This window comes from Ambystoma mexicanum, chromosome 6p (genome assembly GCF_040938575.1).
Source record: "Ambystoma mexicanum isolate Mex_15411 chromosome 6p, UKY_AmexF1_1, whole genome shotgun sequence".
Lineage (NCBI taxonomy): Eukaryota > Metazoa > Chordata > Amphibia > Caudata > Ambystomatidae > Ambystoma > Ambystoma mexicanum.
In genome coordinates, this window is record NC_090935.1 from 1,129,032,428 (window position 1) to 1,129,059,083 (window position 26,656).

Genomic DNA, 26,656 nt, shown 5'->3' on the forward strand with positions numbered 1-26,656 from the left:
CTTCAATTTTATAGCTAGAGATCTAACTCTGTTAAACCCAAGACCCTTAGCTACATCCTCAATTAGAAACCGCATCACAGAACAGTGTATTTGACCAGTTTCTATTAAAAAAAAAAAAAAAAATGCATTGTGAAATTTTGCAGAAAATTCGCATTTTGCAAAAGTTTCCCCACATGTCTTTTTCCCCATTCAAAGTGTTTAACTTCCATTCTGATCTAAAGTGTGTACTGTTTAGCCTCTAGCTCATGTTTGTTAGGACCCGTTTAGTATTGATCTCATGAGAATTTCTATCAATTTAAAAATGTTTGCATACTTTCCATGGTTCAAAATGCAATTTCCAACTGTCAGTTTTTAAAAACAAGCTCCAAAAAACACTTGTTTGGGGAGGGAAGATCTTATTCTAACACTATTCTGTTCATGCCTGAATACCTGTTGCTTACTTACATCCGTGTAGAATTGGTCATTTGTGAATTGAGAACTTTGCAGGGGGAAATCTTAACCTAAGCGCCATCTGTTCACAAACCAAAACTGTCTTTTCCCTGGGCTTTATCTTCTGTGCTACTATAAGTGAATTCAATTACTTTACTTATTTTCTGAATTGTATTGTCACCACTTGGTGATTGATAGTATCCATCTCTTCAGTGAAAAAACTGTTGAAAAGGGACGTTATGGTTCCAAGCAAAACCGAAAACCCCCCATAACTCACGCCACCGCCGTGCACTGTTAAGACTAACACCCAGAACATCACTGAAGACATCGCATGTCTGCTCACTCTTTCCTTTACTGACATATCCAGGCCACATGGTTTTCTTCATTAACATACAGGAACTAAAAATTACTATATTTGTAGACTTATACTTCAAATATGTTCTTAAAGTAATTCACTTAGGCTCCACTCACATCATGTGAAACATATAGGGGAAAACACAGACTAATGCTTGTGTGTATGAAGATCAGTAAGGTTGTGTTTTATTATTGCTCTACTTCACTGGACATGCTCATTTGTATTTGTGGTCTGTGTTGTGTACAATAATGTACTAAATGGGTTTTATTGCGTACTATTAAATATTTACAGTATGCAAAACTCTAATAAGTATTCATAATGTTAGTATTTAACATGGCAAGATTATTAATATTGAATCTCCATGTTTGCTGCACACTATGCCTATGTTAGTACAAGTATATGTATACCTTAGTATATTGGAAAAAACTTAAGGCAATGCCATTTGGATTAATGCATTGCTTAATGCACTACGTATCTCAATATTTATTCCAATGATCCTTGACACCAACATTACAATAAGAATACCTTGTACAGAGTTCATGACAAGTAAATGCACATGTGATTGCATCAGCGATGTCAATGACATGTGTGATGTCATCTTTGATGTCTTCAGTGTTATTCTTAACAGTGCACGACAGCGCAAGTTATGGTTGCTTAGCATATCATAACTTGTGAATTTCAGAGGTTTTCTGGTTTTACTTGGACCATAACTTTCCTAAGTTTTTTTTTACTTAACATAGATATACATAGTGTGAATTTGATGGTGTTTACTAGGATTCCCTTACTTTATACACATAACATAGAACATACTTAACCCCCAGCTAGTGATTTTGATGTCCGCGGACTGTGTGCTTGTCCACGGAGGGATGCGGTCAACATCAACACTAGCCAAAAACTCAGAGGGTATCTTACATTGTTGCATCATGCAATAGAAACACTGAACAAGTTAAAAAAAGGAACACATGTAATAATAATAATTAAGTGGAAACTATATGTAAGACATCGACTGTCCATTTAAGCAGCATATGCACCAGAATGTGCATTTATTATGTACGCAGACAGCCGTGAATACCGTGGACATGGCAAACACATCAAGGGCACCTGCCACCTAAAGAAACAGTATTGACCCATCTTACTCCCCCAGCCTCCAAGCACTCTTGCACACCAACACACTACCCTAAATTGTACGTTTTCCCCGTTCAATGCCGCACTGTCCGCAGATCCAAGATGGCAGATGAATCAAAACAATGACGCACCTCACGCTTCACCCCTACCAATCAATGAGTGAAAAGGTCACATGTCCGCAGCCATGATGCAAGCCGATTAGCCAATAAGTGTCCTGTCTGCAGAGCCAACAGGGAATTGTGTCATTGGAGCGGACATAGATACTCATTTTGAGACCCACTTTTTGGTAGTTTAAAAAATACTGGACAGATTTCCATCAAATTTACAAAAGCACACTTTTGGTACCAAGCCACTGCTCCTGCTGCAAGTCCATCCAGCAGTTTGAGCAGAATGCGTGAGCAAAGTTCACCCCCCCCCCCATTCACTATGGGGAAAAAGTAGTTTTTGGACCCCTCTATAACTTTGCTCCCCCCAGACCAAACCTCACTAACCTTTGCAAAAAATGTTTGTGACTATCCTCTCGAATGCTTCAATTTCGCATGGAATCGAGTTAGGTGGTGGGTAGAAAGTAGATTTTTGTTTGAGACCAGTGATTGTCTGATCTAGATTTGTAGTGCTGATCTTGTTGCTCCACCTCTCTAGGTAGACTTCAAAAAAATGTTTGAGACATATGTCCTATAGAACCTCCGAAGTTCCAGCTAGATTTCGAAAGGTTGAGCTTTCTGGGCTGGGACAAAAGAGCCCCTTTCCTAAAAGCCTTAATTCAGCAGGAGTCAACATAAGTCAAACATTTTTTTTGTAGTCTACCTACCGGCAACGAGAGAGGTGGAGCAACAAGATCAACATTACAAATCTAGATCAGACAATATCACTGGTCTCAAACAAAAATCTACTTTCTACCCACCACCTAACTCGATTCCATGCGAAATTGAAGCATTCGAGAGGATAGTCACCAAAACCATGATGGCCAGCTTCTCTAAACAAAACTACTACAGAGATAACCTGGATCGGGAAGAACTAGCAGCCATGAGAATACTCAAGACAGATCTATCTATCACGCTCAAGCCGGCAGACAAAGGCGGCGGCATAGTTGTATGGGACACCACCAAATACAACACCGAATGCCTACGTCGCCTCAGTGATAAGTCATACAGACCACTTAAGTTTGATCCTACCAAGACTTTACAAGCCGAGATCAAGAGCCTCACCCAACATGCTCTTGAAGGATGGATCTGTGAGGATGAGCAATCCTTCCTAAATCAAGCAAAGCCAAGAACTCCAGCTTTTTACATCCTGCCGAAAGTGCACAGGAACACAGACACCGCCAGGGAGACCGATAGTATCCGCGTGTGAGTCATTGCTAGAACCCTTGTCTCTTTACACCGATTTTTTCTAAAACCATTTGTTGCCAGGATGCCCTCATACCTCAAGGACTCCACCAGCAATTTGCTCAATGGCATCTCCCTTACTAACGACAGCCTTTTTGCCACAATGGATGTCGAGGCACTATATACATCCATCCTCCAGGACGACGGCCTGCAGGCGTTACGTGACCTCCTTGACACCCGAGAAGATGTAGACACTACGCCCACTGCATTCATCTTGTAATGCATCAGACTGGCCATGTCTGAGAACTTCTTACTCTTTCAGGACCAAATTTATAAACAAACCAAGGGAGTGAGCATGGGGGCAACTTTTGCCCCGGACATCGCCAACCTTTTCATGGCTGAATACGAGAAGAAGAATGTGGCAACGGAAGTAAACCCCTTCCATGGGCACATTGCCCTTTGGAAACGCTACATCGACGACATCCTGATCATCTGGGATGGTACTCCCAACGAACTCCAGGCATTCCACCTTTGGCTTAATGCACGTAGCCCACACATAAAGTTCACCATCCACTGGGACCATCACCAGATCGATTTTCTGGACCTACACATATACAGAACGGGGAACCAAGTCAAAACAGAACTCTTCCGAAAACCGACAGATCGTAACACCCTACTCCACTACAGCAGTTACCACCCCATGGGGTTAAAGTATAACCTACCGTATGGACAGTTCCTACCTATCCGTAGAAACTGCACAGATGTCGAAAGATACAGGGAACATGCAGAAGACCTACAAGGATGTCTGAAAGTGGATACCCACGGAAATCCATAAAGCAAGCTAATAAGAGAGCAAGGAACACACCCAGGGAGATCAGTCTTGAAAATAAGCCCAAAAAGGAACTAGTAAGACTAGTATGTGTGACCACTTTTGGACCATTGAGCCATTTGATACAGAAAACCGTGAAGAAAAATTGGCACTTGGTCAAACCACCAGGTACTTTGAGTAAAACACCATGTTTCGCCTTTAAGAAAAACAAAAACCTGAGGGATTCCTAGCCCAAACATTCATTGGCACACCAGAAAGAAGCGAAAACACTCTGGGATTTACCACCCACCAAGGGACATTTCAAATGTGGGAACTGTGTAGCATGCCCACTCACCCTGCAGAAGAAACCGTTTGAACATAAGACAATCAAATGGACGATGAGAGAACACACAAATTGCAACACCAAAGGTGTGGTATACATCACACAGTGCCCCTGTGGATTACTCTATGTAGGCAAGACCATTCGCCCAATAAAGATGGACATTTGAGCACCGATCATGCATAAGGAACATGATAGCAGACAAACCCCTGGTGGAACACTTCAAGAAAGCGAAACAAAGATAGACCTTAGATGGTTTATACTGCAGAAGGTGACCGCAGCCAAACGGGGAGGGGACTTAAACAAGACCCTGACCCAACTTGAGCAAAGATGGGTCCATAAACTAGACAGCGCAAGCAGGACTAATATTTCACTTGAGTGGAGGTCTTTCTTATAAACACAAACACGTTGCTTAGCCCAGGTGGTAGTCTGTTCTTCCGTCACATGTCTGCCCCCGTCCAGATTATATGCAGAAGGCCCTGGGACACAGACTATACTAGACTAAGACACCACCATACAGTGATTTGTTAATACTCCAGGGAGCGCCAGCTTTTGCGTCACCAACATGTTAGGCTGCATTCTAGCAATGGAGAACACACGCAGGATTCTACCTATAGGCACTGCGGTCAGGAATTTAATACTATGTGTTTCCATGTATTCAAGCTATGCCTAGCCATATACGTCTAGTTAATTATGCTCGCTTTTCTATAAAGATTTTTGCTGCTACAGCACGTCTGACTTGTTACCATAACAGTTAACATTCACCTTTGGTCCCACCATAATCCCGTAAGAGTACCTCACATTCACCAGTTTTGTTGCCCATACAGTATGGACCCCCTTTTCCACACCTTTTAGATTATTGGGTTACCCCCGGGTTAAACGTGGTATCCCGGGCGCCATTAAACCATTCCAACATGGCCGCCGGTATATAATGATCGGCTGCCTAGCGACGGCCTCCATTACGCCGCGTCTTTCGCTTTCCTTCTGTCTTGGAGTGACTCAGCAGTCCTTGCAGACCCCTGCAGCACACAGCCTGCACGGAGCATCGCTCGCGCTTTGCCGCCAGGTACACTCGAGGCCGCGACTTTGTTCTCCCTGATAATGGTGCTTGTATTTATAACATGGTACTGACTCAGTGACCTCTTGCAGGACTGTGCATCACACGAAATCCTCGCGGATCCCAGTCCTGCACGTGAGGTAAGATTTTATTTCACTAATGCAACACAACCACTCATTGCTGCACATGTTGACTTTTCACGCATGATCATGTTTGAGGAGACTAATACCTCAGTTTTCTTGCTCTAAGAACCCCGACTGGCTTTTTCCAGCGACGGCCCCACACACGAATACCGGGTGGAATTTCTTCCACTCAGGTAAGCGGTCTTCCCTCCATGATTAGATACATGGTACAGCTAACCATTAAGTTGACTTTTAAATTATTTCACTGGAAGTGTCCCCTAAACAATATTCCCTTTCCCCGTCTAAAGCACCCCCACACAGACCACATCCTGTTGAATGCCGTAGTAGACACGAGGCCCATCTAGCCCCCTTAGACGGCAGAAACACCTCGGTGTAGACGCACCTTTTACCTACAGTGTAACAGCACTGTTTGCATCAAGAACACTTTGTTTTGTACTGGTTAATATGCTGTTCACTATGTTGTGACGATTATTGAATTGTCCTCGCTTGTTACACAAGCATTCACCGGCATCACTGGTGTCTGCTTCTATGGTCTATGTGTTACAAAAAGCAATGTGGTGAAAAGAAATGTTGACGCATCAATCCCATTCACGATGTTTGATACAATACAGTCCAAACAATATTTTGATTAAGATACCATTACTTGAGTGTCTGTGTTTATTTATTTTAGACCACAGGATAGTGTGAAGGTGTTCCTTCTTTTGACCTGTTTAATTGTATTTGTGTTTAGAAGTAGCCTCCCTGGGCAGAATAGGTCCCCCTACAGGAGCCCGAATTCAGAAATTTACAGAAATAAGCTGCCATATGTATTGGGCACACTGCACATGCTCAGGCAGTATCAATCATGCTTTGTAGAGGACAATGCTGGCCTAAATTGGGAACAGCCAGCATAGACATGTTGCTACAGAGGCATATTTTGGGCACAACCAGCATGCCAATGTGTTACATCAGTGAGTGCTGTTTTCCACATTGGACACATTGATCATTAAAATGTGTTGTGTTCTACAATGTTCTTGTCTGCTGTTGGTGACATGGAAAGTACATGTTCCCCTTTGGAACCGATTGTAAACTTATGTCTTTTTGGTCACTTTTCCTGCTGTAAAATGCACAACTTCAGCCCCATATTTGGAAAAGAAATCTTGGGGGACCCCCCCCCAAACCCTCCGTAGATCGTTATAGCTCCCTCCCTACGCTCGATCGCCCCCACTATTTCAGAGAAATAACACACACACACTGGAAGAAATCACAAGAAACTAACCTTTGATCACTGCCCCTGACAACAAAAGCCATCTTTGGGAATGCATGGCTATGCCTGTGATGCTATTGTGTCCACACACCATCGCTTTTGAATATACTGCTTTGGGTGAGGGTGTTAACTTTTGGCTCGCTGGCTCACGGGGCACAAAAAGTTAATGCTTCGGCCCCACATTCAAAAAGGTTGGACAAGCCTGTATTAGACCTTGCAGACATCCAAGGAATAAGCTAAAGATGCACACACAACGAATAATACAAGTAAGTATTCATGCTAAGCTATCTAATTTTTGGCATTGAATACAATGGGGAAATATTAAGGCAACTTCTCCTGTTCCCCTTCTCCTCAGCTTTTCTGCACAATTGGCAAAAAAAAAAAAGCAACTGTGTATATATAAACAAATCCCTCCTGAAAAACCATGCCAAACTCGGTATGGGGAAACACGTGTAGAGGGTGCTAGCTCATACAACTAGCAACAGAAGTGAATAGACACAAAGGTTATCCTTTTCTAATCTGAGAGCAAAGAAATGTGAAAGAAAATGAATGTTTAATTTTCTAACATTGAAAAAAGTAGAAAAAAGAATGAATTCTGAAAATTCTTTATAAAACAATCTTATTTGAAATACAACTTTCATTTGGAGTGCAAAAGTGCAGTCTGTTTCTTTTTCTACAAGCTCAAAACTAGTTGGGTCTCATTAAAAGAAACATGTTGAGAACAAAGGAATCTAATATGCGTTTACCATGATGGGTTTTGTTGAAAAATTGGCCTCATTCATTATGCATCAATACATAGGCTTTGAGACGTCCGTTAACTTTATAACAACTGGCCAGAGACTGCAGGGGACGGGAGTTCCCACATCTTTGGAAATTTCTTGCGTTTCTTCCACCTGAAGCCAGATGGTATGCTATCACTACCAAAGATTTGGCCCCATACAATATGCTCCAAAACTGGTCTGTAGTGAGGCAAATAAACTTATGGTATCCCTTCGTAGAGGTTGTGCGAATAAATGACTAGAGGATTTGATGAGTTTGGTCTTGAAAGGGGTGATTGTTGCCTATGTAACAATCAAAGTCCCCATATTTTCATATGCCGGAATAGTTTCCAAACAGGGGTAGAATAAAGTGTACCAATTGGAGAATATGAATTGCATGAAGTTTTTATTCAATCCGTGAGTATAAAGCATTTATTTTTTGACGTGCAAGTCTACAGACCATGACCAATCCTAGTCTCTAGATTTCCTTTCAAAATCCAGCCCATATGCTACCTCCAATGACTGGCAGTCCGTTCATGACAATGTTCAGGCAGAATTATTTAACCAGGTCTTGCATGTCTAAATCAAACCCTACGCGAGCAGCATTGCCCATGACAGTTGGGCTAAGAAGTCGTCCTTTTGCTGGATCACTCACTAATATTGGCCTAGAATGTACACACTGCTGTCATCCATAGTATTCATAAGGACGGAAGTCCAAGTTTAATTGCTACTACTGGGACGGCAGCCAGTAGGCCCAATAGAAATCATGAGTATACCCTCAATTTTCTTGAGCCAACCTACCAAGCCCACTGGTAGCATCTCCAATACATACAAAATCCCCAGAATAACCAACCTTCTGTATGCATCAAGTTTAGCCTCAATGATCTGCCTCCTTGTGCAATTACATTTTGTCTAGGCCATAGAGCCGGGTGTGGACAATTTAGGCGAGACAAACCATGCATGCCCAAATATTTATAACTTAGAACTTGTTTCAGGCTGGATCCACCCAGGTGCCAAGTAAACAGTTTCCCCCGCTCTCCCAATAAGCCACTTACCCATGTTTACACGAAGACCATTTAAATCATCATTCTTTTAAGGCATCAAGTGAACATTGGAGACCAGGGCTCCAGATAAGGCGAGTACCAGGCCTGTTTATGCATGAAAATCTTGTAAATACGCCAGCTTTAATATTTTCCTGGGTACATTTACACACCGGTTTAGAGTAGAGGGCAGTGCAAAGGTCAGGTTACTTGACAGAAACCAGAAGGCCTCTTGTGATTTTGATCTACATGGATGTAATTGCAAGCCACCTCTGAAACAATACATTTCTCTGAAGCCTTTCCAACAAAAAAAAAAACTGCACACTGATAAAAAAGTAATGGTTTTTCCATTCAGCTTCAGAAGCACTGTGCATGTTTTCCTAGAATTTTCGGATTGTATAATTAATAAGATGGAAAATTAAGTTGCAATTGAGAATTATTCTTTTAAGTTATGCTTTTTCCAGTGAAAGCAAACCAGTATTGCACAATTGTATTTTTCAGAGTTCCGGTGCTGTGTGCATAATCATGCAGAGGCAGATCATTTTTACACTTCGTTTAATTTACAGTCCAATTATAAAAACAGTGTAAAATTAGTACTATGCACAGTCTAGTTTACATCGATTCAACCTTGCAGTCAATGGGGTACATTACTGTAAATGGTCAGTGGCAGCAGCGTCTTTGCTCAAGTGTGAGTAATTGTCATTACACTGATCACAGGTGTTCCAGCCTCTCAAATCTTCAAGATTACAAATAAAACATCAAAAACCTGACTCAAGAAAGTGCAAGCGCTGTTCAAAAACAAAGTTAAATTGGTAATAGAAACTCAGCAAAATCTGTCCCTGTGATAATGCAGATAGGTATTTAACTATAGCGCTTCATAAATGGTTCATCATACATCTAGGTATTGTGATCAGTATACCTCTGTCGATACTCAGTTAAGCAACCTCTGAAGGAGGTTAGCCAATAAGATAGCTCAGCTGGTTGAGCACTCCTAATCTGTGTGATCTGTGGGTCGCGGGTTCGAATCCCGGCAAGTCCAACTCAGTCCTTCACCCTTGCAAGGTCAATAAATGAATACTGACTAGGTGGTTAATTTTCTATGTAAAGCGCTTTGCCAAAAGAACTATATAAATAACCATTTGACCACTAGATTAGATGTAGAATTTAGCATCAAGTCCCTGCCTCTCTGCACTGTTTCATAACATTGGCATACCATTAGGTAGTAATAGCTCCAGGAAATTAGAGCTTTCATTAATCAAAAGACAATTCTGCTATCAAATCTCAAAATACACAATACAACTTCATGTATGCTTTACTATATAATTGGCTAGGCATTTGTGATTTCAACATTTAAATATATACAGGAGAGATCAAATGACCCGAAATAATGAAAGGTGTATTGTCACAATGTAGAAAGCTGCCACATAGTAAATATTTCCATAGTTTCACACGTCTGCTTAATGTTGCATACATTTTACTCTTGCGAAGGAGGAAGTCATTTTTGGTCTTAAAATCACATTTACTCTCAAAGTTTAAAAATAGAGAGTAAAATACTCCCACCTCGAAATGTATCGAAGCACTGAGTGATACAGTGCATCTTCCTCACACCAAAACTGGAGGGATAGTCATCTACCACCTTCAAAGCTGCCACAAAGTCTGCTACGTATACATTATACGTAGCAGAGCAAGAACACAGCCCTGATGGAGGACAACATTTGTGCAAGTACACATTCCTGGGACAACCGCACACTTACCACTGTATTGCTATGCAACAGCTTTATAAAATACAAAATGGAGAATCCAAGCCCTAGGCATATAACTTGTTTCACAATCTTCCTGTCAAAAGCAGAGGTATAAAACAAACCCGATAATAGTTTGATCCAGGTGTACAAAGTGTCACAAATGAGTGCAAGGAGCACTCACATTGAATGGCGTGTGCCACAGCCTTCCTAAAACCCACCTGGCTAGTATTTAGGATGGAATTTACAGACCAGAATAGAAGCAGTCCCTGCAGTAGACAAAAATAAGTCTGCACTGCTGTCCAGCATGGCCAATAATCTGTCGTTTGGATATAAACATGATCCTTTTTTGTAGGTTGGAATAAAAATGGCCCGAGGACAGCAGCCAATCTCATATGTGCAAGAACAAGGTCCAACAGTTCAGCCCAGTATGGAGGATCATTTTTCAATACTGCATTGCAGCGGCAATCAGGCCCCGGATTTAGACTTTACTATTTTTTTTTAAAGCAATGTTGGCATCCTGTACCTGATGCCAAACTAGGGAACCAGTCTTTGTAACACCCATTTGAGAACCAGCTTGTACCAAATAGGATTTAGTGATATGAGAAGCCCAAATCAATGCCACAAATTGCCAGGTCAGAATTGAGATGTAAAAGTACAACAAAATAAAACCTTGGTGCCGCTTGTCCTAAGCATATCTATCCAGTTGCACAAGTTACTGAATATGTATTTGCACAGCCAGTTTTTGTAACTAGATCTGGGTAATCTTTTGAGCTCCATTTTCTGCATCGAGATAGTACAAAGATCTGTTTAGCCGTTTACTCTTTGCAATAGTGCAGAGTTCTGGCAATTAGCTGCTCAAGGGTTAATGCTCTCGGTTCGGCTAAATGCCATTTGTTCAGCTAGGATTTGCTGCTAGGACACCAAATCTTTAAGCGAGACCTAGTCACAAGCTAAACCCAACTGTCACACAAAGGAATGCATGCACAGAATGGACAACCAAGTTAAATGAAGGTGGTGGAATTGCTCCCATTACTTGAATAGTGCATAAACATGAGCAAGTATTCTGCATACCATTACATTCCTGCTAGCAACATGGGGTTTGGGGAGGGTAGTTTTACACTGAGGGATCATAAATTGGATCTAGTCAAACGTTAAGTGGAAATTTGCTAAGCATTAAGTCTGCAGGTGGGGGTTGAAGAAAATGTAAAGTAAAGGTGTGAAGAGTTCCATAAAAGCAGTAAAAAGGACCGGAACAATGGGCACCAACACAAGGTAAAGCTGAACAAGCTATAAAGCTGTGAACATTCTAGGAGAATGTTCAGAGAAGAGGAACAGAACATGAAAATGGGAGCCGACCCTCCATGCAGATAAAGTAACTCAAGTGCAGGACAGAGGTGGGTCACAGATTTAGCATACAAAACATGTGGAAGACTGGACAGGGAGTAGCAAAGATCATGATAGGAAAAATGTTGAAGTATATGGTTAACGGAGGTTAACCATGTAGGAAGTCACAAGCCATTTAAAAATAAAAGGCATGGGCAGAGCACAACTCTGTGGCCCACACCAAGACTGAGCATTTTACAGAAATTGTTACTGCAAGTAGCCAGTGCTTTCGAGATCCACATTATAAAACATACCCAAACAAAAAAAAAAAAACTTGCTCTGGCTCCAGGCAGAGGGCAGTTTGCTACTTACCACAGGCGTTCTCATCACTACCATCAGAGCAGTCATCGTCCCCATCACATTTCCATATAGAGGTTATACAACGTCCATTGGAGCACTGAAATTGGTTCTCTTCACATTTTGTTCTGGAGCCTGGATGAAGAAAAGCAACAATGTTTGTACTTGGGCTGACTCAAAGTTGGCGACAAGCCAGCCAAAAAACATGTTTCACCAAAATCAAGACATTCCCAAACAGCCTTACCCAAACAACCCAATTCTAGTAGTTACTGAACTGTGGTCCTAAAGAAACATGCTCATTAAAGAAGACGCCGAGTTTCTTGCTATGCACCAAGTGAAACGCAGCTCTCACCCCTGAAGATCAAACAAAATATTCACTTATTTAGACTCTAGTGCATAAACTGCAACCATCTACAGACTTCTGTACCAGATTACTCTGGTTCACACTGTATACTCTGTCACTGCAACAACGTGGGCAAGTATGCCACCCCTTGCAAACCAGGCCATTCAATCCACAAGTATTAACGTTACCATGCACCTGGTACCATTTATAGTTCGCTTGCCAAACGGGCAATGCTGTATTCATTGCCATTGTAACAAGAGTAAAGATTGGTCTTCAGCTCTGGTACTCTGGGGTGCACCAGGAGAACAAAAAAAATATCTAGTGGTGGAGAAGATAATGGGTTACACGAATATCCATTAGGTTCACACTGGAAAAGCAGATCATACGGCGTTCTGGTACCCTGTGCTTGCTTTAGGCAGACATAAATACTCGTGCCAGACAGTTTCTAGTATGCAAGCAGCCAGGGATGGCCTTTGCGGCAGCAGTGAAACAAAAATGTTGTCTCCTCCCCAAGTCAATGCCAACGAAGACAGCCCCACTCCTGTGCTGGAAAGCCCAGCGCCAGCATAACAGCGGTGTGAGTTTAATTTCAATAAGGTACCTGCTGCGCCTTCTCCCCCTGTGCCAATTGGAGAGCCCTTTAAAGACTCACCTGAGCAGGTGGGTGGGTTAATGGTCACCTGGGCGGCCCCAAGGCCAGCACAACTAATTGATTAAGGGCAGCGCAGGAAGTGGGCTGAAAAAGGGCAGTGCTCGGGCAAGATTGGTCTTGCCCACAACATCCTCTGATCTGCTCTGAAGCTGCATTTGCACAGACGTGCACCACACGCTTGAACGAGCAGACCGCTTTCAGAAGACTCTGCAGCGTCTTCTGAAAGCGGTCTGCTCGTTGAAGCGTGTGGTGCGCGTGCATGCGAGAACCACTTTAGAACAGGTTACTACTATACGTCCTGAAGCAGAGCGAAATGCACGAGCAACCCACGTTGATTTCAGTAGACTGGGAAACTGAATACAGAACCAGGCAAAGCCTCATAATTGCTGCAGCTGTCCAAACTGGTATGCATGCCCTGAAATGTACAGGCTTTTCTTGGGGGTGAGTAATATGACCAATCAAGAATGCAGAGCCCAACTCCCCATAGCCCTGCACCTCCAAGAACGAGTGTTTCCCAGTACATTCTTTTGCATTTCCAGCACTGAATAAGGGATGAAATGGTAAGTTACATTAATGTTATGGCAGGGTTCACGAGTTCCCTTAGCAAAACTGGAATGTGTGGTGGCAGGATTAAGCCAGAAGGTGCAATGCCTGGACTTCCTCCAGATGACTGGGGACCTCTAGCACATGTGTGGCAGATTCCAAAATATCCGATATGGCAGGTTCTAGTTCAATAACTAGAAAGATGAAACGTTGAGTGAGCTGTAATAATGGTATTTGAAGATAAGTAAATAATCTGATGCTTTGCCCAGACAAACCTGAAAGTTCTAAAACCCTTCTTGGATTTTACTGTGCTTGGCACTACAGGTAGGAGCACAGAACGGTTCTGCTGGTCTCTCCAATGCCGGTCTTTACTGTTGCAATGGTTTTGGCGATAATGCCACCAAACAGCAAAGGTAGTCTTTGTGGTTAGCACGACTACTGGAAATGCTTTGCCATACAATTCCCAATGCACCAAATGTTCATTTGTGTTGCATTATGCAATTTAATCATAGTGGCTTAACGTCTTTTCTCCCAATCAGGAGTGCTATCACAAGTCATGTGACGCAGGCCTCCCTTATTGAGACTGGGCGATGGCAGCCATCTTGGTCTATGTAGGCGGGTGAACAGAGGGCCAGGGTAAAATAGAACATCCATGAAAGCCTGTCTCTTACATATTTTAATTGCATCTGCACGGCTCTGGCATTTGTGCATCCTCTTGCTGCTGAATATATGTGTACAGTGACTGTATGAAGCATTGCGGCTCCAGCTTGCACACATGCCTGAAGGTGCTGCGGGTAGCAGCTGTGAGGCCGCAGATTGAACCTCGGTGCTGTTGCTTCCAAGTGCCTCCATTTTGAATGAGATTTAATAATCATGTGCAAAAAACAAACACTGATAATGTTAGAGGCAACCCCCATGCACCCCCAGTTTAATGATAGTTTAATTTGCCCATGCTGTGATAAAGTGTGTGAATGCGCAAAATAGTTTTTAAATTAGTCATGTAGTAGTCAGGAGAAAGTGCACTGAATCACATGCCTGGTATCTATCAGGCAGGCCAAAAAAATAAAAAAAATAAGAAAGGACCCGTTGTAGAGGTAGTCAGGAAGTGTCCCCCCCCCCCCCCCCATCAATATGAAGGGTTCATATTGAGCACTCCAGATTGATGACTGGGTGCAGCAAACGGAGCGCGATGTTGCAATTTTACATGTATCAAGTGTACGCAATTGTTACTTTTAGTGTTACCTTTTGTTCAGAACTGCTCAAACTAGCTTGCAGGTGCACAGAAAGAAAAGTACTAAATCCAACAAATGTACAAACATACATATCAATATATGGCCTTTTCACAATCACTCAGAACACTAGGTTTAGAGCTTTGTTGCAAAATGCAACGACTTCTAAACCTCCTCCGGGTGCGGGCAGAGGTCCTCTGGAAAATGCTTAGTCCTCCGAATGGGTGGAAGGTTGAACCCCAGGAGTAGGGGTTAATGCCCTGGGAGGCATTACATGTGTGTGGCCTGCAGCTGATGAGCCCTGATGTGCTTCTACCAATTGTGGCAACTCCCTGGCCATGCTGGAACCTCTTGGGAGGTGGCTAACCGAGGCGCACCTGGAGAAGTTTGTGACAGCGAGGCAGACCCAGATTGGGCTACAGAGGCCTTGGAGGCAATGCTACTCAGAAGCAGCTGTCACTGTAGAAACAGCAACTGTAGTCAGCGTCGGCGGGACAAAAACAGCACCGCCTGGCTGACTAGGATCGACTGAGTTTCCATCTACAAGGTTGTCTTGGACGATTGTAGTCTTGGGGTCATCTACAATCTTGATGAGTGCCCACTCAGACCCCATATACGAAGCAAAGGGGTGGACCATGTCCGGCCCTCCAAAGACCAGGTCCCTTTCAGGTTAGTAATCAATCCACCAGAGACCTCACAGTGCTAGTCGATGAGGAAACCATCTTCGTAGGCACCTTCAAAAGACCTCAACCTAGTCACAGGGAGCCCTGTTTGGGCCGGTTAGCCCTGGACAAGGCATGACTGCGTACAGATGGAGTCAGAGTTCTTCAAGCCATGCCACAAACCCGATGGCAATACTTCTTGGTCTCTGAGAAGGACTGGCAGATGGGACATCCTCCTATAGTGTGGTTCGGGTGCAACTAAGATGCACTTCTTGAGCAAGCCTTGAAGAGGCACTTCACAGCCTCCGACAGGACACGTGCAGTAGGCCCAAAACATTACCTGGAAATCCAACGGAAAGCGGGATCTCTACTGGCAACCAGTCCCTGCTGCCAACAGGTCACTATTGTGACAGATGAAAAAAAAACAAAAAAAAAAAAATCAAGCAACAAAAAAAGGAGGGAAACTTGGACTCCCAACACAAAAACACGTGGCCAAAATCTGAAGATGGTCACCCGGGGTGGAGGACCAATGTCATTGGCTTGGGTAGGACGACCCAGAGGGACAGCACTAGGCTATGCAAGCAACAAGCAATTTCTAACGTAAAGCTATACTGCTTTATATTCGAGGATTCCCAGCGTGAGGGGGGAAAATTCACAGCATGTGAATCCATGCAAGACCCCAGTCTGGCAAACACCATAACACATTGGCAATTGGTTACCCCCTTAGAGCTAGAAAAGTAGAACAGGTTGTTTAATCAGATTATAGGAAGTCTCAATCAAGCAGGCTACCCTCCTAGCCCAAATTGACGTTTAGAGATTGTAGGAACCAGTCTATGCCAGGGAGGTTCTTTTTAATGGTTAACATGATTAGTTATGGTAGAGGTAAGATTGAGGCGATTTGGTGTAGTTTCTAAGGAGCCAATTTAAGAGATTACTTGGCAGTAATATCAGTTAATAAAATTCCACAGGTTTTCTAATTAGTTTCACTTATTAAATGCCCACCTACCCCTTCCAAATATCAGTGCAGCCTAGACACAGCGTCCTTCATTCAGGCATCACTCGGTGAGTACAAAGGGGGGAATGGCGAATAACACCTCTAAATATACCGTCAACATTTGTTGTGAGAGTTGCACAATTCCATTCCTGAAAATGTGTAGTTAACATGTAGAACGACTACACCCAAGGTGCAAAACGTGCACTTACTACTAGCCATTGGGCTAGTGATCTTGGAAAGGAAGAAATGCTGTGCATAGAATTAAGGAGGGGGAAGGACTTTTATGGCTGGCTAATAACTTGTCTGCCTCCTGCTATACCACGCTTTTTCGTGTAAAATTGCTGTTAATCTTCCCCAATTGCCATAGGCTGGGCCATTTGAGAAAAGTAGGCAAGCAATGGGGAACATCTGAATGAACAAGGTATTTCACAGCCCATTTCTGTGGTATCCAACCCCACTCAGTCATAGCAGCTGGTTTACTAGGAAGGAGAAAACGAACCCTGCAGATTACATCATCTGTGCTGCCTAACCTCATCGGACCCAATTGCCCTGGGTGCTTTAAACCATCCGACCAGCAATCTACTAAAAATGAATGCATGCAGAAAGTCAATCACTGGTTAGTCTCCTGCCCAGTCTTTTTTACATAACCGTTTATTCATAATGTGCTACATTTGTATTTTTAGACAAGGATTAGTGCTCCCATTAGTTAGCGCGTTCTGACCTACATCCTGAAAATCTTAACCCATACATCCTTTCAGATTAGGATTACAAGGACAATGCAGCTCTCCACCTGTCCTTTATTGCAAGTACCAATGCAGTCCTGGTATCATTAGTCCTCTCAGTATTAAAAACAAACCTACCAGTCCCAGAAAACCAAAGCTGCCACGAAAGTTACTGATGGTGTAGTAGTCATTTATATAGCTCCTTTTCCCCATTTGCATGGCCCCAAAGCGCTTTGATGTAGGAACGCCCTCGGGGACTGAAATACAGTTATTGGAAAGTTACAAAAGGAGGTTTAAGAAGAAGTTACAGCTCTCCTGCCCCCATTTTTTAAGCCTCAACTTAAGACAAAGCACTACTGTGTGTGGGCATTTGGCCAAGATGAGGGCTGGCTAGTATCCAGTAAGCAACCCAGGACAGGCACATGGGTGGGTGCAGGGTGAGGTCACGACGGAGCACTAATACATGAAACGCTGCAGTCAGCTGGAACAAATCAGTCATAGGTCGCTGTATTCGAATGGCAACGGCGTTGAAGCAAGTGGTGTTAAATGCGAAATGGTTATGTGGGCAGCTAGACAGAATTCGTCAGACCTAGGTGCAGTCTAGAGTGCATGGATGGATCACCATGACTGCAGCAGATGCCCACTGAAGTGGTGCGCTTAGACATACCTTATGGCTCAGATGGAGCATCTTTGATGTTGCTGCGTCAACCCATCTGCAGTTAGAGCAAGCCAGCTACATGCTAGGCAATAGGGACAGGCTACCAAGAGCAAGCAGACTGGTGGTCCTAGAACATCTAAGTGGGGAAGATGGGCCAACATAGAAACTAGGTTAATAGGATTCCCTTAACGCAATAGTACATGCGCAGAGATACTACACATCTTCCAGGTCTACAAATACAGTCTAATCACCGCAATATCAAGGATACCTGCATGCAAACACTGTGCAATTACAATGCCTAAACTTGAGCAGATCGGTTACTAGCACATCTTCGAGCGTCATGGGTGGGCTAAACATAGGCTTACAAGCTCCAAGTACACCAAATGTGTAAACAGGCATGAACTTGCTTCTAGTTGAAGCGCCAGGCTACCCACTTATCTAGTTACAAATCCATGGCGGTCCTTACCAGTATTCTAAACAGGCTAGTCGGTCCAGTACTAAGGTCCCAGAGCAGAAGAAAGCCATCTCAATGGATTGACGCACAGAAGGGGCATCCTAATACATCTTGGTGCAATTAGCAGTCTGTCGTTAAAGGGCTTAAGGCACATTCCGCCGGTTATGAATGACACTTTCCCCACCCCAAGCATCCTGTGTTCTACATTTCATACACAAATTCGTGCGTCTCCATTCTTACCCCGCAAAATTCTTACCCCGCAAAATCCAAAGTACATTACATTTCCTACCCCCAAAATACAACTCTGCATACCCCTTTTCACCCACCCAGTAATCCACTTAATCGTGCATTCTGAGCGATTTGGCAACCCCTTTTGATAGGACATGGACTACCAGTACGAGTCCTCTAGGTGTTCGCCTGTGGCAAGTGTTACCACGTGACCCAGTGCATAATACATGAGCTCCCCTCTGCCCACCATATTAAAATTGCCATGCAAAGTCAGGCCAATCATCGTTCTATGGACTCAAAATTCCCCAATCACCCGAATTCTATGGTCCAAACTGCTCACTGAATTACTTTGGTCTTCAGGCTTAAGTGGACGTGTGTGACAGCGTGCATTGTGTTGGAACTGCCAGTAAACGATTTAGCCTGAAAGCACAGTTCATCCCTGGTGAACCAATACGATGGCCAGCATGGTTTGCACCGAAAGTTAAATTACCATTTACATAAAATAAAAATCCCCAGTCATTGTAGTTTCTGCTAAACAGCACAGCATTCACTACGTGCTGATCCCGGTTGGGCAAGAGCCAAGGAAACACAGTGAAGTGGCAATCCTGCAAGAAAAGATTTTGGCTCATAGGAGCAAGAACATTGCTCATACAAGGTGATCAATAACCCCCCCCCCGAACCTCCACCATGAAGATATGCTATATCCTGCAACACGCAGCCTACATGTTCCTCATAACAAGCTTCACAAATCACTGACATATGGCTCACTCAAAGTTTCTCCAGCAAGGTTTAACCCAGAAGGCAGGAGCAATACATGTTACTTAGTTGAATTCATGTGGTTTCCACATTTTAACCGAGCATAAATACAAAACCTCATTTACTTTTATTGGAGGGCTTGAAAGAGTGGAGGACAATATTAGCAGCCTGCGTAGAAGAGTTGTTTTGCTAATGCCCTCTTCAAGCATAGTCGAAAGTGAAGCATGCCAGTCATCTTCCAAAAACCACCTGTGCCTGCTCCATCATGGTGTACATTAGCAGAGATTAAAAACTGGAATTAAACCCACATCTCAACGGAAGATACTTACATTTCACAAACAATTGTCGATTGAAAGGACTGCCAAAGTTGCACTAGAACTTGAATGAAATGTGCAAAGGGAGGGAAATACAAGTAACAGGATTTAAAGTCCCTTTCTAGTCAGCGCTGCAGTTAGGAAAGGAAGTCTGTCCCAGTCTAAAATGCGGTAGTAAACCAGATGCATGAAAAATAAAAAAATAAACCATAGTGGGGTAAAAGTTACAGCTCTCCTGCCCCCATTTTTCAAGCCTGAACTTAAGACAAAGCACTAGTTGCATTTGTAAAAATTCCAATCTGGCCAGCGGGAAATGAAACAAAGGAGTCCATAAAACTAGCATGTGAAGTGTACATACATCTGCAGGGTTAGACATGCAGAGGCTCCACGACTAATTCGTTAGTAAGTACTGTGCGATCCATCTTCATGGCCCCGTTTTAGGCAGGTTGTGGCTTTTTCCTAGAGTTAAAACCAAACACGGCTGAGGCAGTGGACTGCCATTCTCGAGAATGGCATCTTTCGTGAAAAATAGAAGTTTAATTATTCCGCAGAAAATCGCTCCTCTGTTGGGATCTGGAGGAGGTTGCCCTCCATTAAGGTATGAATGTTTGTAATGAGTGACTGTAGGAAAGGAGTTTGGCAAACGGCGTTCGTTAACTGGGAGAGCGAAAAAAAAGAACAAAAATTGTACTGGAAATGATCTGGCTTTAATTCAAATCCCAAGGTTAATTACACATTAATAGGTCATCCTTACATTATGCAAATCTGGTAAGATTTAAAAACCACTTTACAGGGCTATTAAGGCTGCTTACTTCTGAAACTATGCAGTGGCATATGGTGCATTATACAACACGCCACTAAAATGGTCAAAATCTTACCTTTGAAAGGGGAGGGTTGAATCCGACAAACATGGTATTTATCGGCAGATTGTGCTTTAAGCACCCGTTACTAATAACACTGGTTAAAAGGCAGTATTGGCCCCCACACCCCCCCCAAAACAAAAAAACGGGGCATCTGTAGTAACAAATGGTGGAGCACAATCAATGTAGGTGTTCGTCAGGGGTGGGCAGTTTCTAGCAGTGTGCGGCAAGCTTCGGTTTGGAGAGCCAAGGTCCTGGGGGTTGGCTTCTATCCAGGTTAGATTGTTTTGTGGGGGAAAGTTGGAGGCGATGCTGAGGGTGGGCATTATTTCAGATGCCCAATATTGTAGCTTTCACTTGTGGCTGGGATGGGCTGCATGCATAAGTGAGGGGCAGGAGTGATGGGAGACTGTTACAGGTGGAGAGGGGGTGGCAGTGCAGCTACAAAGGAGTTTATGCTGGCACATGACCGCAAGAGCGTGTGGGGCTGGTGGGGGCTCTAGCTAGAGGTGAAATTGGCTATGGTAGCTAGAGGTGAAATTGGCTATGGTATCTACCCCAGGAGTGACCCTTTTCTTGCTTGGGCATTGTTGGAGGGGCAGCAGGCCATGGCTGTATGAGGCACTGCCCAAGGTCATCTTTGCAAGTCCCAGGCTTGGCAGAGGTGGACACCCAGCGCGTCATATAGATAGCACATGCTTAGGCTGCCGAAGGCCAAACTTATTCATCTGGAGCACACTGCCCATCCACAATATACCAAGAACAGCCCTAGCCCCTCACTTCACGTAAAACTATTGCTCACTCGGCTGTTCATCTTATATCCCCATTTACTGGTCAATGCACGAGTATGGCCCTGATGGGGCAGCGGAAGAAACCAGGCAGCTTTCTCAAGTGCATTAGCCAGGAAGGCCCCACACTATTCCCCTCTTCTAGACCGTGTAAAACCGGATTAAGAATGACCGTCCCAATATATTTGAGAGCATAAATTGCACGTTGACTAGCAGGCAAGGGTTTAGCAATACAGACCTGCATAATTTGTTAGCAATAGTTACCAAGACAGTTTTAGCACAAGTGATGGCATCTAGGGCAGGGTTAATCATTATGTGGCCTACGGATGTTTTGTACAACTCGCATGATCCGTCACCACCTTACTGCTAGCCAGGGAAAATTGAATTTGAACATCCAACGTGCCATGTAACCATAACATAGGGAGTATGCTACAATTAATTGTGTTTACCAAAGATAACCAGGGATTACCAATGCGATGCTGACCGACTGTAGTAATAAAGACTGGTAATCCTCCACACGATTATGGCTAATCTATGTGTATCACCTCATCGCAGGATGAGATTGGGATCTGCTTCAGCTGAGAAGGGAATAGTTTACCTGTAACTCCATTTCTCCAGCATTGGTATCTTTCATGGATTCACATGCTTAGAATATTCCGTCGTCCGGCTGGGAATCCCCGGTACATTATATAGACCCTTTCCCGTAGGAAAACTTGACGCTTATGCGTCCTATCCACCTCATTTTGTATCATGCGTGCCCGCACCGTCAGGACGTCATGATATAAATACAGGACCCGCCCCCGCGCTCCCTCAGATTTCGGCCCCCAAAGTAGTGGGGGAACCGGTTTGCATGTTCAGGGGAGGCAGGTGGGCGCATGTGAATCCATGAAAGATACCAATGCTGGAGAAATGGAGTTACAGGTAAGAAACTATTCCCTTCTCCAGCATTGGATCTTTCATGGATTCACATGCTTAGAATAGATTACATAGCAGTACACCCCCAAGAGAGGAGGCGTGCATGCAAACCCATATACTTTCTTCGTAAAGACCGTTCCCTATGATCATGTATACATTAGTAATCGTTAACATAGGAAAACGAACCACATAGTCATAAATTCCACAGGATGCAACCCCTCAGTAGGGGCTTACCTTATTGGAATAGGTGTCGGAGTACCGCCTGTCCCATCCGGGTATCTTCGGCATGTTGCTGCGACAGGCAGTAATGGCGGGTAAAGGTGTGTGTGTAGCCGCCATGCAGATGTCCCCCCACAGGGACTCCGGCCCACAGTGCCGTCGACGATGCCGCTGCTCTAGTTGAATGAGCTCTTGGCCGTCGTAGAAGAGGCTTCCCTGCCCTGGAATGGCAGTACGAAATGGTAGATGACACCCATCTTGACAGTCCTTGCTTTGAAATGGCTTTTCCTTTAGCACCCAAACCATAGGCCACGAACAGTTGTCTCGTTTCTCTGAATGGTTGTGTACGATGAAGATAAAATTTGAGAGCCCTTTTTACATCCAATGTGTGTAACGTGCGCTCCGCTTCCGAGCATGGCTCCGGAAAAAACGTAGGCAACACAATAGAGGAGTGTTTATGGAACACCGACGGAGCTTTCGGTATGAACTGTGGGTTAGTGGCAAGGGCTACCTTGTTCTTGAAAAATCGTAAGTATGGTGGGTCTACCATTAGAGCCTGAACTTCTGAAATACGTCGGGCTGAAGTGATGGCCACCAGGAAGGCCAATTCCCACGACAAAAACTTTAGAGACGATGATGACATCGGCTCAAAAGGAGGCTTCATAAGAGACGTTAAGACCAGATTGAGGCTCCACTCCGGCGGAAATTTCTTCTCTGGAGGAAAACTCCGAAAGAGGCCTTTAAGGAAGTGCTTAATCAGGCGGTCGCTGAACAATGGTGCCGAATGCCGTCGACGAGTAAACCTGGAAATGGCGGCCAGTTGTACTTTTATTGACGATACCGATAGGCCCTTTTGAGCTAAGAACAGCAAGTATGGAAGGAGCTGTTCCGGCTGCGGGGCCAAACCTGGTTGATCCTCACACCACTGACAGAAACTTCTCCATTTGTACGTGTATGAGGCGTTTGTGGAAGGCGCTCTTGCCGCTTGCAGGATACGCCGGCAGTCCTCCGGAATCGTTAGCCGACCGAATTCGGCGAAGTCAGGAGCCAGGCCGTCAACTTGAGGCTGTCCGGGTCGTGATGCCAAACGACACCCTCCTGTTGAGACAGAAGGTCGGGGGTCTTCTGGAATCTTATCGGTTCCGCCACCGCTAAGTGTAGAAGGTCTGAAAACCACACCTGTCTGGCCCAGTACGGGGCCACCAGAATTACCCGACATGGGTACCTGAGGATCCATTGCAACGTCCTCCGGACAAGGGGAAATGGAGGGAATGCGTACAGGAATTTGTTCGACCATGGGAAGGAGAACGCATCCCCCAGTGAGCCCTGCTGAGGCCATCTGCTTGCGTACTGATGGCATTTACTGTTCTTCATCGCGAACAGATCTATGGAAGGATGACCCCATTTCTTGAATACTTGCTGTAGTTGGTCGTTCAGCACCCATTCGTGAACTTCGTTCATTTCTCTGCTGAGGGCATCGGCTTCCCCATTTCTCACGCCTGGCAGGTGGAATGCCAAGATTTGCATGTTGTGTTGTAGGGCCCAATGCCAGATTTTCTGTGCCTCCGTCGATAGGGACCTGGAACGTGTCCCTCCTTGTTTCCTCAAGTAGAACATCGTAGTGGTGTTGTCCGTCATGACACGTACCACCGAGTCCCTCAGTTGAGGAAGAAAAGATTTCAGAGCCCATCGCACTGCTCTCAGTTCTAGCAGGTTGATATGCAGGGATGACTCCTGCAACGACCACTGGCCTTGTACCTGTAACGTATCCCGATGAGCTACCCATCCGCTCAGCGATGCATCCGTCACCACCGTCTTTTGGAACTCCGGTTCCAGTAGAGGCATTCCTTTCGTTAGATGAGTAGACACGCTCCACCAGCAGAGTGCTTGTACTAGTTGTTCGTCGACGACCAGTCTGTCAGACCAGCGACCTCGGCTCTGCGCCCAACGGTCCGCTAGAAATTCCTGGCAAGGCCTCATAAACAGACAGTTGCTCATCAACGGAATGCAGGACGACATGGTCCCTAGCAGGGACATGTATGTGCGCACCGACACCTTGGTACCGCATCTCCATTCCGACGCCTTGCTTTTCAGTTTCTGAATTCTTTCGCTGGATGGTCTCACCAGGCTTGTGTGTATGAAACTCCGCTCCTAGAAAGACCAAGGTCCTCAAAGGCTCTACGGAGGACTTGTTGAAGTTTATTGCGAAGCCCAGTTCCTGTAAGAGGGACATTGTGGCCCTTAGACTGTTTCGAGTTTGTTCCCTGGACGAACCTCTGACCAGCCAGTCGTCCAGATATGGATAGACATGGTGACCATCCTTCCTTAAATGGGCCGCTATAGGGGCCAAGCACTTGGTGAACGTCCTGGGGGAGGACTTGAGCCCGAACGGGAGGACCTTGAACTGAAAATGCTTTCTCCCGACGACGAACCTTAAATATCTCCTGTGTCGTGGGCGTATTGGGATGTGAAAATAGGCGTCCTGAAGGTCTAGTGACGACAGATAATCCATGGGTTGCACCGACCTGATAACCTCCTGGAGCTTTAGCATTTTGAATTTTAGGCTCTTTAGCCATTTGTTGAGTACCCTCAGGTCGAGAATGGGCCTCCATTTTCCATTTGGCTTCTTGACAACAAAGAACCGGGAATAAACTCCGTGTCCTTCCTGTGCCACAGGAACTCTTTCTACCGCCCCTTTTCGCAACATAAGCGCCGCCTCTTGTCGTAGGATTCGGATGTGGGGCTGGGTCGAAAATACAGGCGGGAGACGTGGAGGCTGGTCTTTGAATTGTAGCGCATGACCCATGCGAATCGTGTCTAGAACCCAACGATCTGTGGTGATGCATTTCCATTGGTCGAAGTGATGACTCGTCCCCCCAGGACGTTCCGAAGGCCGTCATTGGTTGCTGGTTTGCTTGTTCTTCGTCGAGGGACCCGAGCCTCGCCGCCTGGAAGCTTGATAGTCTCTGCTTCTAACGTGCCGACTGGGACGCTAGTCTGAACCCTTGTGAAGAGTACGAGGGCCTGTTAAATCCACGGTCCCTCGAGGCTCCAAAGCGGGAGTTTCCAGAAGCACCCCTAAAGGGGCGAAAAGAGCGAAAGTTTCTACCCGTTTGGAGGGCGCCGAGGGACCTAGCAGTATCCGTGTCTTCTTTCATCCCCTTCAACGCTTCATCAACCTTTTCGCCAAACAGGTGTTCCCCTTCACATGGCATGTCAAGGACTTTGTACTGGACTTCAGGACGGAAAGTCGTACATTTGAGCCACGCTTGTCGACGAAGTACTACGCCATGGTTGATTTGTTTGAAGCCAGACTCTGCTAGGTCAACTGCAATATTAATTGCGTGGTTCGAGGCCTCTTCGCCATCCCGCACCAGTAACATGGCTGCTTTCCGGTGTTCGTCTGGCAGGTGCTCTAGGATAGGGGCTAGTTTGTGCCACATTTCTCTATCGTATCGTGACACGATCGCTAAGGAATTGGCTGCTCTTACCGTCGTCGCACCGACCGAGAGCACCTTTTTTCCAAAGGCGTCTTGCCTCCTAGCCTCGCTTTCTGGTGGAGTTGAACATTTTTGCTGTACCCTGGCCTTCCTAGCCGCTGCCGCCGACACCACCGAGTCAGGCAGAGGTTGTGATGTTAGACATTTTGGAGTGGACTCCGGAGCTTTAAACTTTTTCTCAATCCTTCCCTTTATAGCTGGCTCCGAGAACGGATGGCGCATCGTCTTGAGACCTTCTTGCCACACGTGGTCCAGTATTGGGATGGCAAATACCGATTTCCTCCTTTGACCCATATGGTCAAAAAGGAAACAGTCTTTCTTCTGCTCCTCAGGAATCAAGCCGAACTCTGAACAAGCTTTTCCCATCATTGCATGGAAGGCTCCCACATCATCCGGAGGAGATGGCTGTGTCTGGCTCCTCGTAGACTCTACCTCTACATCCGAATTCCATGTTGGGTCCCTCGACGGTGACAGGGAGATGTCTGACCCTGAGTCACCCAGTATAGAATTGGACTCCGACAACTCACCCTCCTCCTGCGCGCGAGGACGATCTTTTACCGCCTGGGGAGCCGATGGGTTTTTAGTCGAGCGAGCCGCACAAATTTGCTCGTCGACGGAAGGTACAGAAAAAAGTGACGATGAAGTCCCAGGTTGAGGGATCTGCGTATCCAGCCGCTGCAGGAGCTTCTGAAGAGTATTAAGCACATCCAGAGACAGAACTGTCTGGGGGGTTAGTAACGTTGATGATATAGGTACCATACCCCCACT

At 44.9% G+C, this 26,656-nt stretch overlaps 1 protein-coding gene across 2 annotated transcripts in view; it reads right to left on the reverse strand.

Moving 5' to 3' along the window:
• The window catches only part of VLDLR (very low density lipoprotein receptor), a 546,560-nt gene that overhangs the window by 403,364 nt on the left and 116,540 nt on the right, over nucleotides 1–26,656 (reverse strand). For both annotated transcript variants that reach the window (XM_069625743.1, XM_069625744.1), the window contains exon 2: nucleotides 12,067–12,186. In XM_069625743.1, coding sequence (XP_069481844.1) covers nucleotides 12,067–12,186 — 120 coding nt within the window. The remainder of the gene's footprint in view (nucleotides 1–12,066; nucleotides 12,187–26,656) is intronic.